Source organism: Anabrus simplex, chromosome 13 (assembly GCF_040414725.1).
Source record: "Anabrus simplex isolate iqAnaSimp1 chromosome 13, ASM4041472v1, whole genome shotgun sequence".
NCBI lineage: Eukaryota > Metazoa > Arthropoda > Insecta > Orthoptera > Tettigoniidae > Anabrus > Anabrus simplex.
In genome coordinates this window covers 100761209-100779009 of record NC_090277.1, presented here as the reverse complement: position 1 = coordinate 100779009, position 17801 = coordinate 100761209, and the positions used below count along the sequence as shown (strand labels likewise).

The window sequence follows — 17801 nt, the reverse complement described above, 5'->3', positions numbered from 1 at the left end:
GTCTACACTACGGTGTGGCTGGCATTACATTTCATTTACTCTACAGTACATTTGTAAACTCAAACATTCTACATTTTTCACACAAAGTGCAACAAGAATTCTAATGAATTAGATTTTAGGCCAGTCAGGATTCCACCTGAAAAAAATTTAAGGAGCAGAGAAACTTTTATTACAATATTATAGTCATATATCACCTAAAACTGTTCATTGTTAGACTTATTCTAATTTCATTGTGCCATATTGAGGGACTCTCTCATATAGCCTGCATCTATTTTTTCTTTTTTTTTACCAGTTATTTTACGTTGCACCGACACAGATAGGTCTAATGGTGACAATGGGACAGGAAAGGGCAAGGAGTGGGAAGGAAGCAGCCATGGCCTAAATTAGGGTCCAGCCCCAGTATTTCCCTAGTGTGAAAATGGGAAACCATTGAGAACCACCTTCAGGGCTGCCAGCAAAGGGGTTTGAACCCACTATCTCTTGAATAATGGATACTGGCCCCACTTAAGCGACTACAACTATCGAGCTTATATTAATTTAAGCCAACCTTATTTCTTTGCAACTGAAGATGGCCTAATGAGGTCGAAACATGTACTCTTATTTTAATCTGATGTTTTTGCAATTTTGAATTGTGAATAAATTTGAATGTATAGTTGGAACAATTATACTAGTTTTCTTCAACTTTTATAACATATTTGTCAATACAGACCCCAAAACGAAATTTATTTCATCCAGCAACATTTTTTTAGTTCCTGAAAGTAGCTTATTATCCACAGCAGTGTTGGAGGGAACAGTTCATTATTGCCAACCTAAAAATCTTTTCTCCAGTAAGCTATAGCTTCCTATAGAGTAAATTCACTTACCAATTTTAGAACAGGAACTTCCTTTCAGCACTATATCCTGTAAAGATGATGTGCTGATTTGAGATGCTGAGATTTCATATGAAGCCATGGTAATGATTTTTTTTTTAAATCACTGCAAAACTTGTTCATTGTTTCAATCCATGACTTGCTATGCGGTATATACCATAGTGGTAGACAGTTTTTCCAAAATTTGATTACCTGAAAGCCCTTTCAACATCAGCACTGGACCAAGGTAATCTTAATAGTGCGAGGGCTAATTTGGAAACTTCTAATATTTAATTTACATTGCACTGGCACAGATAGGTCTTATGGTGATGATGGAGTAGGAAAAGGCTAGCAGTAGCAAGGAAGCAACCATGGCCTTCATTAAGGTACAGCCCCAGCATTTGCCTAGTATGAAAATGGGAAACCATGGAAAACCATCTTCAAGGCTGGTTCAAACTTTCAATAAGCACACTGACAAAAAGGTAATAATAATAATAATAATAATAATAATAATAATAATAATAATAATAATAATAATAATAATAATCGTATGGCCTCAGCTATCATGGGAAGGCATTCTAATTTGATACCATGTGGCTCCTAGCTCATCACTTCGAGGATGGCTGAGGTGGGAATCGATCCCCTCTCTACGCAGTTGACCTCCCAAGGCTGAGTGGACCCCGTTGCAGCCCTTGTACCACTTTTGAAATTTTGTAGCAGGGCCAGAAATCGAATCGAACCTGAGCCTCTGGAAGTGGCAGCTAATCAAGCTAATTGGGTATTCTGTACCCCTAAATTTTCTTTCATTCAATAATCCTTTAGGCGGAGTTGTATTTGCCATATGATAGCAACATAACACATTCTTATCCGAGATAATCTGAACTTAAACATTTAAACACTGACAAATAAGAACCATTACTGTTGTGATGGTAAGGCCAACGTATGAAGTGTTGTTACCTGAGCAATGAACAGTTTACAATGTATTTACTCTCATGAATTTTTATTTAAAATTATTCTTCTCCTTGTTTTTGTTATTTGTTTTACGTTGCACTGGCGCAGATAGGTCTTGGCACCGTGTATGGCACAGACCACATGAAGCGATGGATCCCGCCTGCGATGGTGGAATAGGAAAGGGCTAGGAGTGGGAAGGAATCAGCCGTAGTTTTAATTAAGTTACAGCCTGATGTGAAATGGGAAACCACAGAAAACCATCATCAGGGCTGCCGACAGTGCAGTTCGAACCCACTATCTCCCGGATGCAAGCTCACAGCTGTGTGCCCCTAACTGCATGGCCAACTCGCCTGGTATTTATAATTCTAGTGCAAGGTATGAATGAATATATATAAAAACTAAAACATGTTTGAGTCAAAATATTTATGTGATCCATACAATGAATATAGAAAAAAGTAAGATTTTTATGATTTGTCCAGACCCCTTCCTGAGAGCAGCACTTGAAGAATTTTAAAACTCTAATTGAACAATGACGCTTAATCTCAAATTCTGCAATGTATCTAAATGCCATGATAATAAACGCGATTACTATTATTCCTCACAATTAAGGAACGTCAGTTGGACTATTCCATCTCTCCGCAGTTTCATTTCACGGCGTTACTTTGGCACGTATCAATGAAAATAGCCTTTAGGATTAATCATTTTAACAGTATTAGTCATTGTAACATACTTCTTTATTCCTTAAATGAAGATAAATCAGCAATCAAGAGTCAATATCAGAACGTCAGCTGGACTAATCCATCTCCCTGCAGTTTCATTTTACAACATTAGTTTGGAAGATATCAACGAAAGTAACCTTTAGGATGTCCAGGCCCGCGGTCTAGGAGGCAATGCGTCCGCCTGTCACCCGGCGGGCCTGGGTTCGATTCCCGGCTGGGTCAGGGTTTTTAGTATTGTAAATGATTAATATCCCTGGGTGCTTGTGCCATCCTCAACTTCGTTTTCTTACATTCAACACTCTACACTTCCACAATTCCAATTACACGCAGGTTCATGTCATATGTTGCAAGTAGGGGAAAAAGACCTCTATAGGTCGACGCCCCGAACAAATAGCATTTTATAGAAAAAACCTTTAGGATTAATCATTTTAACAGTATTAACCTATTAACGATAAATCGGCAATCAAAGTCAATATCTTTTCAATAAAAAGTATGCATTTCTACTGCAAACAGTTAGGTCACCTGTGCCATGTGTCGAGCTGTGTATCTACTCCGATTACAATGCATGGACCCGATTGTCAAGGCCGGTAAGCAGCTAGCTTGAGCGACGTGTCAAGTCGGCCATGGATCCTGTTGACCGTGCACTCAGCATTGTCGTTGGTGGTTGCACCGGAGTGTGGCGCTGTTGTCGCTTTGAACCACCAAAAACACGTGAACCAAGCAGTCAGCGACAGTAATAGCATGCGTGGTCATAATTTTAACGTGAAGATATGAGTTAGTGTTTGTCCAGTGCTTTCTGTGTGCAATCAACTAGTTTTCTGTTGTTTCGAGAAAATGTGTTATTGTTTCAATCCGGGTTGTTCATCGGGTTACGGAAGAAATATTAATGGTAGATGATTTTTTACACCACCAAAAGAAAATAAGCTGTTTACAAAGTAGGTGAAAGTTATTTTGTGAAAAGATAAGCAGTTATGCACTAGCCTTGCGTCTTGGGTGGTGTGCTAAGTCCCAACTGACGAGCCTAACTTAGCACATGAGGGCGAAACGCAGGCAACCAAGAATGAGTTAGCTGGATAATTTATAATGTCCAATAACGGACCATTATATTGGTATTATAAATCCACTCATTCAGGACAAATATTTTAGGTTCCCTATGGGAATCAACATCTACATCAAGATAAGCAGCTATCGGACAAAAGCAGAATCTGTGACTTGCATTTTTTGGAAGATTCAATAGTAAAGGAGGATTGTTTTGTAGTGAATGGTATAAAGGTGGGAATTCCTCGCATGAGGTGGAAGTTAAAACCAGGAGCAGTATTTTTCCAAATTTACCAAAATATCTATCCACTGAGGTAATTTTGCGAAAGGCACCCAGTAGGAAAAGTAAAGACAGCATCAAGATGACAAGAAACAAGAATCATAATGTGAGTGAAGCAGTGGTGGCGCAAGTAAGCGGGGAAGTTCAAGGTCAGCCTAGTTGTAGTCAAATTTAGGACCAATCTAGTTCTCTTGCTGATGCCTAACAGACAAATTGTCTCAGAGAATGCAACTACAGAAGGCAACTGTTAATTTATTTCAAGCTAAAAGTAGTCTTCCTCAGTCAGTGCATGGTTAGTGTGCTTGCCCTCGGTCATAGGGTTCTCGGGTTCGATTCCTGACGGGGTCGGAATTTTAACCATAAATGGTTAATTCCACTTGCACGGAGGCTGACGACTCCTATGGGTGCAAAATCCAAAGACCTGCATTTGGCGAGCCGAACTTGCCCTTGGACACTCAGCACTAAAAGCTTTGTGCCATTTCACATTTCATTATAGAAACTATCTTAAAGAAATGGTATGAGGCACAGGAGAGACTTCTTTTAGTGTGTTTACTATGTACAATAAATCTCTCCCCCCCCCCCCCTTCCTCTTCCCTCATTTGAGGAAACTGCAAAGGACTTAAGTTTAAATGTCCCTATGGTGTAAAACTGCAGTGCCATTTCTTCAGATTATTTTGAGGATGAAATGGACTAAATAACCTGTATGGGGTATTTATAATCGTTGAGGTTAAGCTAAGATACAATACCTCGCAATTAAGAATAGGCCTGTTTATTATTTAAACTATGGTTCATTTTCGGTTTGTGGTGATTCCAACCAGACAATATATATATATATATATATATATATATATATATATGAAGGAAGCACGCCATTCTGAGTTTGATAACATTTTTATTCCGGCCTTTATGTCGCAACTTTTCGTTTATATTATAACGTGTTTTTAACCGAACTGACTTTGTTCACATTATTATTATTATTATTATTATTATTATTATTATTATTATTATTATTATTATTATAAATCATCGTCATAATTTAAACTGAAGTTCGTCGCCATAAGACCTGTCTGTGTCGGTGCCGACGTAAAGCCACTAGAAAAAAGAAAAAAAACTGAAGTAAATAGGACGGTAATTTGATTTGCTTTGTTACCAGCAGTATACATTTACATTATGGAGTCGTCCGTATGATATGTTATTGGTTTGGTCACGTAGATTCTTTCTGAGTTGAAGTTAAAGAAATACTGATTATGAACTACAGAGTTGCGTGTGATAGTGTTTTGTGTAATACTGGCGGAATGGAATCGTCACCGTGAGCGTAGTAGCATGATGAAATCTCCACTAGTTTCTTTCCTAGGTGGCCGTAAACCCGTAACTAGTCGTTTGAAAAATACCTATTGTGTACTATGTTTTTGCATAATAATAGAAGCCAGATGCAATCTGCTGTTTAGTCCATACTTGGTCCATAAGTTTTCTTTATTGATCAATGAAATAGAACCGTGCATTGTTTTTCAACTATGCAATATGTGGCCTTGCGGAGAGAATATAGCGTGACAGCGTAGTGTGGGTAAACTGGATGTTATGACATTTATTTCTGTGGTTTAATACTCTATGAAGTAATTTAAATATTTAAATTACGATTGACTTCTTGTCTGTCAAAGTGGGTAGGTATTATTATTATTATTATTATTATTATTATTATTATTATTATTATTATTATTATACTGGCAAAAAAGGAAAAGCGAAACGCGACGTATTTCAGACAAAATTTAATGTCAGTCCATTTGAAACCGTGCATAAATTAAATGTTATGACATTACAATAATATGGCAATGTATCACAAGCTAATTAGCCCATTTTAGAAGTTTTAACGCAATAATTGATAAACATCATTGATCGTGACCATCGCAGCACCAGTATTGCCGTTTCCCGCCTTTGGACTAGAAACAACACAAATAGCTCTCTGAAGGTTTATTGCTGTGAATTCTCGTGCCATATATTTGTGTGGACATTATGGCTTGTCTACAACAGTTATTCTCGCTTCTAATTTAGGTCATAATGCGTCTTCTTTACCTAAAAATGCAGCAAGAACTGTGGCATTAGTGGAGGATGGGCGCAGTATAGACCTACGCTGTGTAGCCGACGTTATACACTGGTCTTGTTCTAACATGCAGAGAACTGTTAAAAGGTACAGAGAGGACAGTATCTACACCAGGAGCCCACATTCTGGTCGTCGGAGAAGCACCACTGAGCGCGATGATCACTTTCTCATAATGCAAGTTCTTGTTAAGCGAATGTAAAATCCAACAGGCGCATCATTATAGGACCTCTGCTTACATATGAGCACCGTGCCTCTCGAATGCAATTTTTCAACACCCATCGAAACTGGACTGTGGAGCTTAGTGCTGTTTGCGGATGAATACAGATTCTGTTTGAGAACACCAGATGGAAGGGAGAGAGTATGGAGAAGGTCCAGGAAACGATATTCAACTTGTACTTTCTCTGCAAGGACACCGTTCAATGGAGGCTCTGCGAAGGTCTAGGCTGGGATTACCACTGATGTGTGCACAGAGCGTGTTCATCAAGAAATGAAATCTGATAGCCCACCAATACATCAAGGAGATTTTATTGGATCATGTATTGCCTGTTGCACCCGTAATCGACGAAAACGTAATCATGATGCATAACTGTGCTCACCCACACATTTTCATTTGTGTACGTGAGTACCTGGATGAAGTTGGAATGGAGAGCATGGTGTGGTCTGCTCGTAGTCCCGGCCTAAGCCCAATAGAGCACGTCTGGGATATGCTTGGGAGATGTGCTATTAGCCGTTCACCTGACACACTGGCTCAACTTCGGGCTGCACTCCAGGCAAAGTGGGAGCTCATACTACAAGAGAACATTCTAGATTGCATCCTGAGCATGCCTGACCAAATCACAGCTGTACCTGTGGCTATAGGAGGTAATACCTGCTACTGAGGTAATAAAAATGTGTTGAAAATATGGACAAACAAGTTTTGACATTTCCAAATTTGGGTTGGTGGATTATTGTGATTGTCATGATCAGAAATGTTTCTCAGTTATTGAGCTGAAATTTTTCATAAGGGGCTATTTTATTTAAAATTCATTGCCATATTGTTGAAATGTTATAATATTTGATTTTTATCAGTTTCAAATGGACTGAAATTAAATTTTTTCGGAAATATGTAGTGTTTTGCTTTTTTTTTTTCCTTGTTACCGTATTTTTGTGGATCGCAGAGAGGTGAAAGAAGGTGCTGGTGGGAATGGGTCTATCTACTATATCAAAGATTAAGTTAAAACTTTAACATAGGTTATATTTCTTTTCCAATCACAAACTTAACAAATTTGTCACTTAATGAAATAACAGGGTTACAGGTACAAATAGCAGTTTAATTCAAGAAAGAAAACCCATGGGCTGAAGATTACAGTTACTGAGCTTCCAGCTCCAATTTTACCATTCGCAAATGTTGCGTTGATCAGATAAGGAGAGAGATCTCACAGTGTTCACGAGCACTTGGCTCCAGCAGTAACAATTTACGGCCTTCCAAAGGCACCCCTCAATATAACAATAAATCAGCAATCACAGACAAGAGCTTACATGCTCTCCAACATTAACCAAGGAGACTGCACTCCCAATTTCTTACAGCCCACTCAAGGCAACATTACACCAAAAATCTTACAAATTTCTGGCCTCTCTAGGCCCAACCTACAATTTACAATATTTTACACAGGGGTATCTATTACCCAAACTACTGGGCCTTCGTGGAAAGAAGAACAGGTTAAATTACTGGCCTGAACACAAAATGTAAGGAGGCGTACCGTTGCGCTCCTAGAAAGATAAGTATAAAACCCTAATTGGGCTCTCGGCCCGATGATGCAAAGACTAATCCCAAGCTACTGAGGTGACTAGAATGAAGGTTAATTTAATGCATTACAGAAAAGAAAAGTTACAAAATCGTAGTCACCTCAAAATTAATTGAAGGAGAACTTGAGAGGGTAGCGCATTCTCTATCCCCGATTTACAGTTAAAGTCTTTATGAAATTTCACATTTGCCAAAGGAAGTTTTACATTTTAGAAAAAAGTAGGTTACATAATTAGGAATTTGAACCTTCTCCCTCGTGTAAGTCTGCGGAGGTAGCTACAGAGAGATATGACTGGTGGCCATTACCTGGGCTGATGAACTGCCTGGCAAACTGTCTTAACACACACTCTCAGAAATTCGGCAATCAAAAGACAAGGTAGCCAGAAAAGCCTCAGCTTATATACCCGAGGGGATGGTTCGAGAGGGTTCTGGACTAAATCTGGACACACCCTCTCAATTTTATTGGTTAAGCCAGAAACCTACAAGAAGTCAGAGATTGGCTGAAAAATAATTACAGAAATGTTATTGGCCAGATTGAAATGCTGGCAGGATGAGAAGGACGTCTTGCAAACCTTGAAATATCAAAACAAATGAACATTAATTTAGTTAAGAAAACATAAGAACACAAAACTTCTTTAATTCACTAATTCTTTTACCTTGCACCAGAGTGCATTACCTCAGTTTTTGTTTGTAATGACATCTATGGAGAAAAGTTTAAACTTCTTGACATAAACTAAAACAAATAAATAGGCTACAGACAATTTAGGCAACTTCAAAATAACACATTGCCAGGGGTAGAAGAAAATAGAAATAATTCAGTAGCCAGCCCCTTTTTATCAGGAGCCAGCATATTTTTTGCAAATATGCATTATGAACACCACAGGTTAGACTACGAACAAGCTACGTATTATTTTTGAAATGTGGCCTTAAGTCATATAGTCTCAGTTCATATAAGAATGGAAATTTATATTTTAAAGAGATACTAACCCAAATAATCACCAGTCACCTTCAAGGTCAGCGTCTTTTAAAATTACACTACATGTGCCTGTTTGATTTCCCACCAGTAACATGCAACTTGCTTAACAATGCAAACCAACCTTCAAAATCAGTGTAGGGTCTGTTTTGTTTTGCAGTGGGCCTATGATAAGATGCCATGAACAATGCATTCATATGCTGTAAGATATTAGCATTCATTTCCTTGACGCACCTCACTAAAAGTGCACATTCGGGATTCTTCATGAAACTTTCAGCCTCCTGCCGGCCCCGCGGTGTAGTGGTAGCGTGCCTGCCTCTTACTCGGGGGTCCCGGGTTCGATTCCCGGCCAGGTTACGGATTTTGACCTGGATCTGAAGGCTGGTTCAAGGTCCACTCTCTCTACATGATTACAATTGAGGAGCTATCTGACGGTGAGATGGCGGCCCCGGTCAAGAAGGCCAAGGATAACGGCCGAGAGGATTCGTCGTGCTGACCGCACGACACCTCATAATCTGCAGGCCTCCGGGCTGAGCAGCGGTCGCTTGGTAGGCCAAGGCCCTTTGGGACTGTTACGCCATTTTTTCAGCCTCCTGACACTTCGAGTGAGGATAGGATTTTATAGGATAGTATGTTTTAAACATTTCCAGTTTAAACATTTCCTTCAGAATGTTTGTCGGGATTACTACGAAAGTTACCGCGTAATTTACACTTCGCAATTCCTTCTTCATAGCACAGCCACGGTAGTCATTCAAGCTACGATTCTCTGCATTGTGTATCATTCTCATACTTCTCTGAATCGGTAACATTCAGCTTGCTTAACAATGTAACCAAACCTTCAAAATCACTGTAGGGTCTGTTATTTTTTGCAATATGATAAGATGCCATGAACAATGCATTCATATGCTGTGACATATTAGCATTCATTTTCTTTACGCACTTCGCTGAAAGTGCTGAAATTTCCGTTTGCCTGAAAATTGAAATTTCGACGTATTTTTGATGTTTGACCTATCATTGTCTTGAACACCATAAATTTCACGCTGGTCATTGTCGTCCTGAAATCTACAGTCGGCACTTCCATTAAGTGTTTTCTCACATTCACTCCCTTCTGTATCACTTTGTGTTACATTTACGGGCCCTACGTACGAAGAAATCTGAAAGAGTACACTGTTTGTTACTCGCATCAGTCAATTTGTGCGGTTTTGTTCGTTTCAGTTTGCCAATTTTCTCCAGTATAGCACAGAAACGAGATATACACCAACGTTAAATGGCTTCAGAGTTCGCGGGCTTCGATGTCTGATGCTACGTTGCCAATTTTCCATACAGGCACAGGAATAAAAACAATCGTATTTATAAAGTGCAAACTGTTCAATACCAAAATGCTGTAATTAAATTAAAAGAATAAATATTGTTCGGTGAAAATACAAGAATTGATCAACACGTCATTCCGTATGTTCTAAATGCAAAGAATGAATTCCACGGGAATTTACAATATCAGCACTGCTTTGGCGGCAATAGTTGAGGAACGGCTAGTCACGGGAAGGATGGCGGTAAATTAGTGTTTGTGGAATTATTTAACGTAGTAGTTCTCTGAATTTCTCCACAACTCTGGTCTGATCTTTGTACTCGGCTACCGATAGCTGATCATCTGTAATAGAACTCGATGTATTACGATATGTTCACATGAAAGGATACTTGTTTGACGGGTTACAACGATATCTCCCATGACCGCTAGGCAGCTCCCGCGCAGAACTGAAACGTCCAGTTCCAAGGTACGAAGAGCAATTACAGAATTCAAGACTCTGCCAAAAGCACAGAAAATGCTTTTTGCACATATTAGAATAAATGTGAGCTACAGAAAAAACCGTGAAACACCACACGACTTGTTGCTTTGTAAAGTAATGGGAAAGTACATGTAAGGGAACTCCGGATTTCAAAAAATAAATTTTCCAAACCGAATTTGAAAATTCAGGCGCCAGGTAAAAATTTTCAGGCGCTATGGCGACTGGGCGCCCGGTATTTTTCGACCCCTGCACATTGCTCAATAATTCAATGGTGATATCATCTGGTCAATGTTCCAACTTCATTCATTAGTTGTTTCACATTTTGTTAGATAGGTAGAGTTCCTTAAGGCATTTCTTTTAAATGTGCGGAGTTGAGGTGTACCTACCGGTACATTCCTCATGAGTGTATTACAGTATTTTTGAATTAAGAGGGTAGATCTAGAATTATTTAACAAAATTGCTGATAACTAACGTCTTGAAATTTATAGATTCATCCATACTTCAGTAAGCATTAAAAGACTTATTTTAACACTTGCACCAATGAAGCATGATCAATAGTGTACTGTAAAGTGTTAGCAAGCTCTACGATGTAAACGGGTCAGCAAGTCGAGCAAGTAATGAGGAATTTTGGGCTGCCCTACTACCTGTCTTGCTTCTTGTATTATTAAGTCTCCAGGTGGCAGCGACAAACCAATGTGTGTCAGAGTTGACTCAGGCCTAGTGTCTTGTCTTTCCTACCATTCTTTAGTTATATTGAAGTTAGTATTCTTCAACTCTATTGGAGTTCTTATTGATATATTTCGAGGAAGTATACGATTCTTCAGATGGACGCGAGCAATGTTGCCATGCATTGGTAATTGAGGATTACTTCCTTGAACTCCCTGTGGAGAGCATTCTTACGTCGAAGACCTGCTGGGGAGATATGGCTGAGGATAGGTAGACAATATGTGGGGGTAGACCTTACTGTGCCAGTGATGAGACACATCGGCATGAGGATACTCAGCATCGGAAAACACAAGTTTTTGCATTGAAATCATTCATTAGCACTATCCTATAGTGTTGGCTACTGAATGTATGATTCGAAGCAGTGTATCGATTCATTCAAGTGTTCGAGTGAATCGATTCACAGGAACGGCGAGCTCACGACACATGATTCAGCTTACTCCCAGCGGACAGTGCTGAGTGGCGCACTCACTGGACGTTGACGGGGAGCCGAGCTTCCGCTGCAGGGAGACAGTGAATCATGGTACATCGAAAGAATTGTGAACGAGCGTGGCTCAGTGAGACACATGGTACACACTGCTCCTTATCGGCTCACTGGACACGCGGAGAACCGAGCTTCCGCTGCAGCGAGACAGTGAATCAGGGCACATCGAAAGAATCGTGAACGAGCGCGGCTCATTGAGACACATGATACACACGGCTCCTTATCGGCTCACTGGACACACGGAGAGCCGAGCTTCCGCTGCAGCGAGACATACAGTGAGCCATGGCACATCGAAAGAATCGTGAACGAGCGCGGCTCAGTGAGACACAAGATATAAACGGCTCCTTATCGGCTCACTGCAGTGAGACATACAGTGAGCCATGCTACACTGAAAGAATCGTATGCTATAATGGACTCTCGAGCTCAGCTCATTTGCATACCCATTTGCATTCACTGTCCTCTTCTTACAGGGAGGTTTAAATAATAGATGGATTTATTTGCAGTGTTAAAAAGGTAATCACAACATAATTCTGAAGAGCTAGTAAGTAGGTAAGCTATTAGGTTATACTATTTATTAGTTTAATAAATCTTAGTATTATAACTTAGTTGACATTTGACAATTAAACTCGACTCTAGCCTGCCCTATGACTGTGAGTCATGCTCATGACCACTCAAAAGTACCTGTTTCATATTGGGAAGAACGGCTCAGTATTCTCTCAGTTCATATGTCACATCGTTGCACAAGACTTCAATCATATGTGGACAGACGCAATAACAGTATGTTGAATCAGAAAACCAGCGGCCTACTGTACATCTCGGGTAGCCTATACAAAATATGACTATTTTAAAAAAATCCTCAGCTGATAGAAAAATACTTTTTTTTAAATGACTGAGCGAGTTGTCGTGCGGTTAATATCGCGTGGCTATGTACTTGCATTCGGGGGATGGTGGGTTCGAATCCTACCGTCGGCAGCCGTTAAGATGGTTTTTCCGTAGTTTCCCCATTTTCACACCAGGAAATGCTGGGACTGTACCTTAATTCAGGTCATGGCTGCTACCTTCTTAATCCTAACCTTTCCCACCCTGCGTCGCCGGAAACCTTCGATGTATTAGAGTAACTAGCATTTTTTCTAAAAAGGAGTTCATAGTATGAAGACCAGATGGCAGCTGCGAGCACTGAATGCTGTTGCTGCTGTCTTACCAGCACATACTACACAGATGCAGTAGGAGCGGTGACCAATGAGCCGTGAATCGGATCACTGTATCGATTCAGTAACGTGAACGGAATCAAATGAATCGATTCAGTAAAATGAATCGAATGTCCCATCACTACTATCCTATCCTTGCTGTCATGTCAGTGCTTCATAAAACTTGCCAACTTCCTTCTCATCTGCACTCTCATGTGGTAAATAGGCCGAGACAATTCTCGTCCTAATTCCTTGAACTACCAAATCTACCCCACATCATTTGCTCATTTACATACGTAACAGATACTGTGTTGCGTGCAGTAGTAGTACTGATGAACCGTTCTGCACCACACTCTACCTTCCCTTTTTAACACCCATCAAGAACCCTTTATAATCTTCTATCTCTTCCTCTTTATCTCCCCTTACCTGAATATCACTAACTCTTAAGTCATCCAGATGCATCCTCTTTGCTGACTCAGCCAGTTCTACTTTCTTTCTTCCTTAAGTCCCCTTAATATTGCTAGCTCCCCATCGAATTCCATTTCGTTCACCTGTTTGTTTCCAAGGAGTCCCTCGCCTGTCAAATGGAAGTGGGACTGCGTTACTCCCATAGGTCCAAGGCTTGCTTAAAACTTTCTGAGCTCATTAAATTCTCTGAAGCAGGTTGCTATCTTACACATAGTCCAAGTGAGGATCTCTCCTCTAACGGATTAGGGACCACAGGTGGATTGTATAGTCCTAGTCACCTGGGCACAAGGAGAGCCATGGCTCAGAATATGTCCGAGATGCTCACTCTCGTTTCATAGCAACTGGTATCCCAACTCGCAGGACCAATTACTAGGCCATTCAGCTTTTCCCATGGTTCACAAACTAGGACGTGACTTCACTAACCCATACCATGAACCATTCCTGCCTAAAAACAGGACACCAGAAGATAATGTATGACAGTAGCAATATAAGTTGGTGGCCACACTGCTAGTTTATTTATTTTGGTGCACTCGGTCTCAAAGTCTCCACTGATGGTACACCTCAGATGATGATGATGATAACAATAATAATAATAATAATATTTAGAGAATGTGGCCTCCAAAGAGGCCTGGAGCAGGTCTTTCAAGTTGACACCACATAGGAGACCTGCACGTCTATGAGGATGGGCCCCTACCTATGATGAATTCTAATGATGAAGACTGCACACTCACATCCAGCACCCAAGCTATTGGATTTAACCAATGAAGGTTAAAATCCCCAACCTGGCTTGGAATTGAACCCGGGAGCCTCTGGGCCAAAGGCCAGCACGCTAACCATTTAGCCATGGAGCCAGACAGTATAAAGTAAACTCATGCCCTCTTACCGAAGTGGTGCAGCTCTTTTCTGACACACTCCCATTGGAGGTGAGCTGCATGTACCATTTAAACCATGGTGTCTTAAGATTTGTCCTGTGGTTCTATCTCTTCTTCCCGTCAAATTTAATAAATCAATCTCCTCTCATCAATTCAACTCAGTATCTCTTTATTTGTGATTCTATCTACCCATCTTATCTTCAGCATTCTTCTGTAACATCATATTTCAAAAGCTTCTATTCTCTTTCTTTCTGAGCTAGTTATCGTCCATGTTTCACTTCCATACAATGTCGCGCTTTGGATGAAAGTCCTCAAGAGCATCTTTCTCATTTCTATATCAATATTCGAAGTGAGCAAATTTCTTTTCCTAAGAAAGGTCTTCCTTGCTTGTGCTAGTCAGCATTTTATGTCCTCCTTATTTCTGCCATCATTAGTTACTTTACTACCCAAGTAACAATTTTCATCTACTTCCCTTAAGACTTAATTTCCTAATCTAATATTTCCTGCATCACCTGACTCCATTCCTTGCACTCCATTACTTTTGTAATGGACTTATTTATTTTCATCTTGACTCTGTCCATGTCATTCAGCTACTTCTTCAGATCTTCTGCAGACTCAGATAAAATAACAATACCATCGGCATCTATGGTTTTGGTCTCCTTTCCCTGGATTGTGATTCCCTTTCCAAATTCCTTTTGATTTCCTTTACTGCCTGTTCTATATAAACATTGAAAAGTTGTGGAGACAAACTGCAGCTTTGCCTCACTCCTTTCTGGATGCTGATTCTTTTCCAAAGCCATCGATTCTTATCTCTGCAGACTGATTATTATATAGATTGTAGATAATTTTTCGTTTTCAGTATCTGATCCCAGTCCCCTTCAGCATCTCAAATCAACATTATTGAGTGCCTTTTCTAGATCTACGAACGCCATGTATATGGGCTTGTCCTTTCAAATTCTATCATCTAAGATCAGACATAAAGTCAGTATTGCTTCACGTGTTCCTAAATTTCATTTGAAGCCAAATTGGTCTTCTCCCAACTCAGTTTCAATTTGTTTTTCCATTCTTTTGTAAACAGTCCATGTTAAAATCTTGCAGGTATGGGATACTAAACTAATGGTGTTGTAGTTTTCACACTTGTCAGTGCCTGCTTTCTTGGGGGTAAAATTCAAATATTAAAAGAACTGTGGTTTGTTTACGCTGGAAACTGGGCACTGCATGTCAAGCCTTGCAATAGATTATTTGGAAGTAACAGTCTCCATTACAAGGGAAGGAATGCCAAAAATGAAAATCCACAGCCTATTTTCAGTCATTCAACCGGGTCACGAATGGAATGAATGAAGCCCGATATAGCGGCGAGGATAAGAACTGTGCCGGCTGCCGAAGCTTTTCGCACTCCTCTGGGGCACTGATTGATGACTGACAAATTAAATTTTATTGGAGAGTGTTGCTGGAATGAAAGATGACAGGGAAAACCTGACTACCCGGAGAAAAACCTGTCCCGCCTCCGCTTTGTCCAGCACAGATCTCACATGGAGTGACCAGGATTTGAACCACGAAATCCGGCGCGCTGCCGCCTGAACCACGGAGGTTCTACAAAGGAAGGAATGTCCGCTTTCTAATCTAATTTCTTGATATAAAATCGTGTGCCACCTTCTCCAGATCTAATGTATTAACAGTCTCCTTGTGTATATGCCAACCTCCACGTTTGAGTGAAAAGGGACTTAATATCTAGGAGGGGGCCGATGACCTTCAATGTTAGGCCCCTTGAAACAACAAGCATCAGTATCTAGGAGGAGATTTTTTTGAGGTAGGGGTGGGAAGAAAACGCCTTGCCCCCCCCCCACAAAGTCAGCGCCGCTGATCGCAGGGTTATATTGTTCTCTTTGTTCTGTAGAGAAGTCAGTGGATTCCGTACATTGACCAAGGGAGGTCGAATAGTATAGATAAAGTGGGGAGCCTGGCACAAGTAAGTGTAAGCAATACTGGACTCAGCTAAATGCCCCATGGCTTCCATCCCACGTTCTCAAGTTAAGAGCTCATGAGTAATACTTTCTGGTCAGTTTCAATTTAGAAAATTACTGTACTCACGCAATCCTCTTTGATCCCGTACGCCTGTATTTGAGTAGGAAAACTATGCCCTTTATTATCCTCCTTGTCGTCCAGTTTCCAAGATGTGTAGGCCCTAAATAAAGAATGTTTGAAATCAGTCTTCTTTTCTGTTGCCTGTAAACACTTCAGCCTGAACTTTTGTTTCAACCTTACTCTTTGATGCAAGAAATCATTTCTCTCCAGAACTATATTTACTTTTCATTGTAAAACAGCTTATGGCTACGTCGCCAGTCTCGCAAGATAGTTTGAATGTCGGCCGTCCAAAAGGATGGCGAAGACGAAGAAGGACACTTTGCGGTCGAAGAGAAGCATTATCTAGCAGACTCAAAACACAGAGATACAGAATGAAAAAAGGTAAGAGACACGACATGGTTCATTATAATTCTTTACAAATGTATAATTAACGGTTATCCAATCACACGTTGCCCCACACTATTGACACACCGAATGTTAGCTATATGTTAAAATTTGAATTCCAAGTTTCTGTTTGCTCTTTTAATGGTAAAGTATGTCTTTCCTTGTGAGACCTAGTGTTTACAGTACATTATGTCTTCTGGTATGGGCTAGAGCAATTTGTTACTTTCATCACTGCCTTCATGATGCACAGGCCGTACTGTAGCTCCGATGATGTCACGCAAAGAGGCTAACTGTTTCCTCCGTCCGACCCGTGCAATGCAAATACTTAATACTGTACGTGTGTACCTCGTAATTCTGAAATATTCACAAACGTTGTGTTAATATACCAGGTGAGATCATTAACACTTCTAAGTCAGGTCTATGTAATTTTAGGAGAAGTAGGTTTGAAGTGCGATCTACACGGTCAAAGCTTGAGTGTTTTACTCGTCAGTGTACCCAACAAATAATTATTATGCATTAATACAAATACGGAGACAATAAACGTACATAGACTTTACCTCCATAACTCTAGATGGCCATAAATACAGTAGCTTTCATGTTTTGTTTGTTTTCTTGACACTTCTGGCACTATCCTTCGAAGACTTTCATGAGACCCTTTCTTCCACACAAACATTCGTATCATTTTTATCTTTAGGAATAGCCCACATTTTCTCAAATATTAATGCACTGATCAGCAGGACCTGTTAGTCACTTCCCACATTCACGGAAATTGCCGAGGAATAATTCCGTAATCATTGCTTAAGTATTAATTACCTAATTGTTAAGGTGCATTGCTTTTAATATCTGAATGTTATCTACCAGCAATAGTTTAATGTTAACATTTTGAAATATATGCATAAAATTGCTAAAATCATTTAACAGAAGGTTTTGTTTTTCCTTACATTAATTTTGAGGAGAAAAGGCAGCGCGTACTGAACATCATTAACCCAAGAAGTAATCATATGTAGGTTCGATTGGTTACTGTCCACTTGTACGCTTGTTCTATATCAACAATGAAACGCCCTGAAGTAAATCTGTGTAACAGGAAAGTCAAAAGCAGAATTCATCATCAGCTCGGGAAAATA

General features: G+C 40.0%; 1 protein-coding gene across 2 annotated transcripts in view; it reads left to right on the top strand.

Moving 5' to 3' along the window:
- Positions 1–4907: 4907 nt before the first annotated feature.
- LOC136884672 (THAP domain-containing protein 1 B) overlaps positions 4908–17801 on the top strand; it is a 163505-nt gene continuing 150611 nt past the window's right edge. The window contains exon 1 of one of the 2 annotated variants that reach the window (XM_068230121.1): positions 4908–4964. Coding sequence is in view for 1 of the 2 variants with exons in the window: in XM_067156934.2 (XP_067013035.2) it covers positions 16665–16674 (10 nt within the window). In the remaining variant the exon portion in view is untranslated. Of the gene's footprint in view, positions 4965–16649; positions 16675–17801 lie in introns of those variants that run through there. The other variant, XM_067156934.2, reaches the window with a different exon arrangement.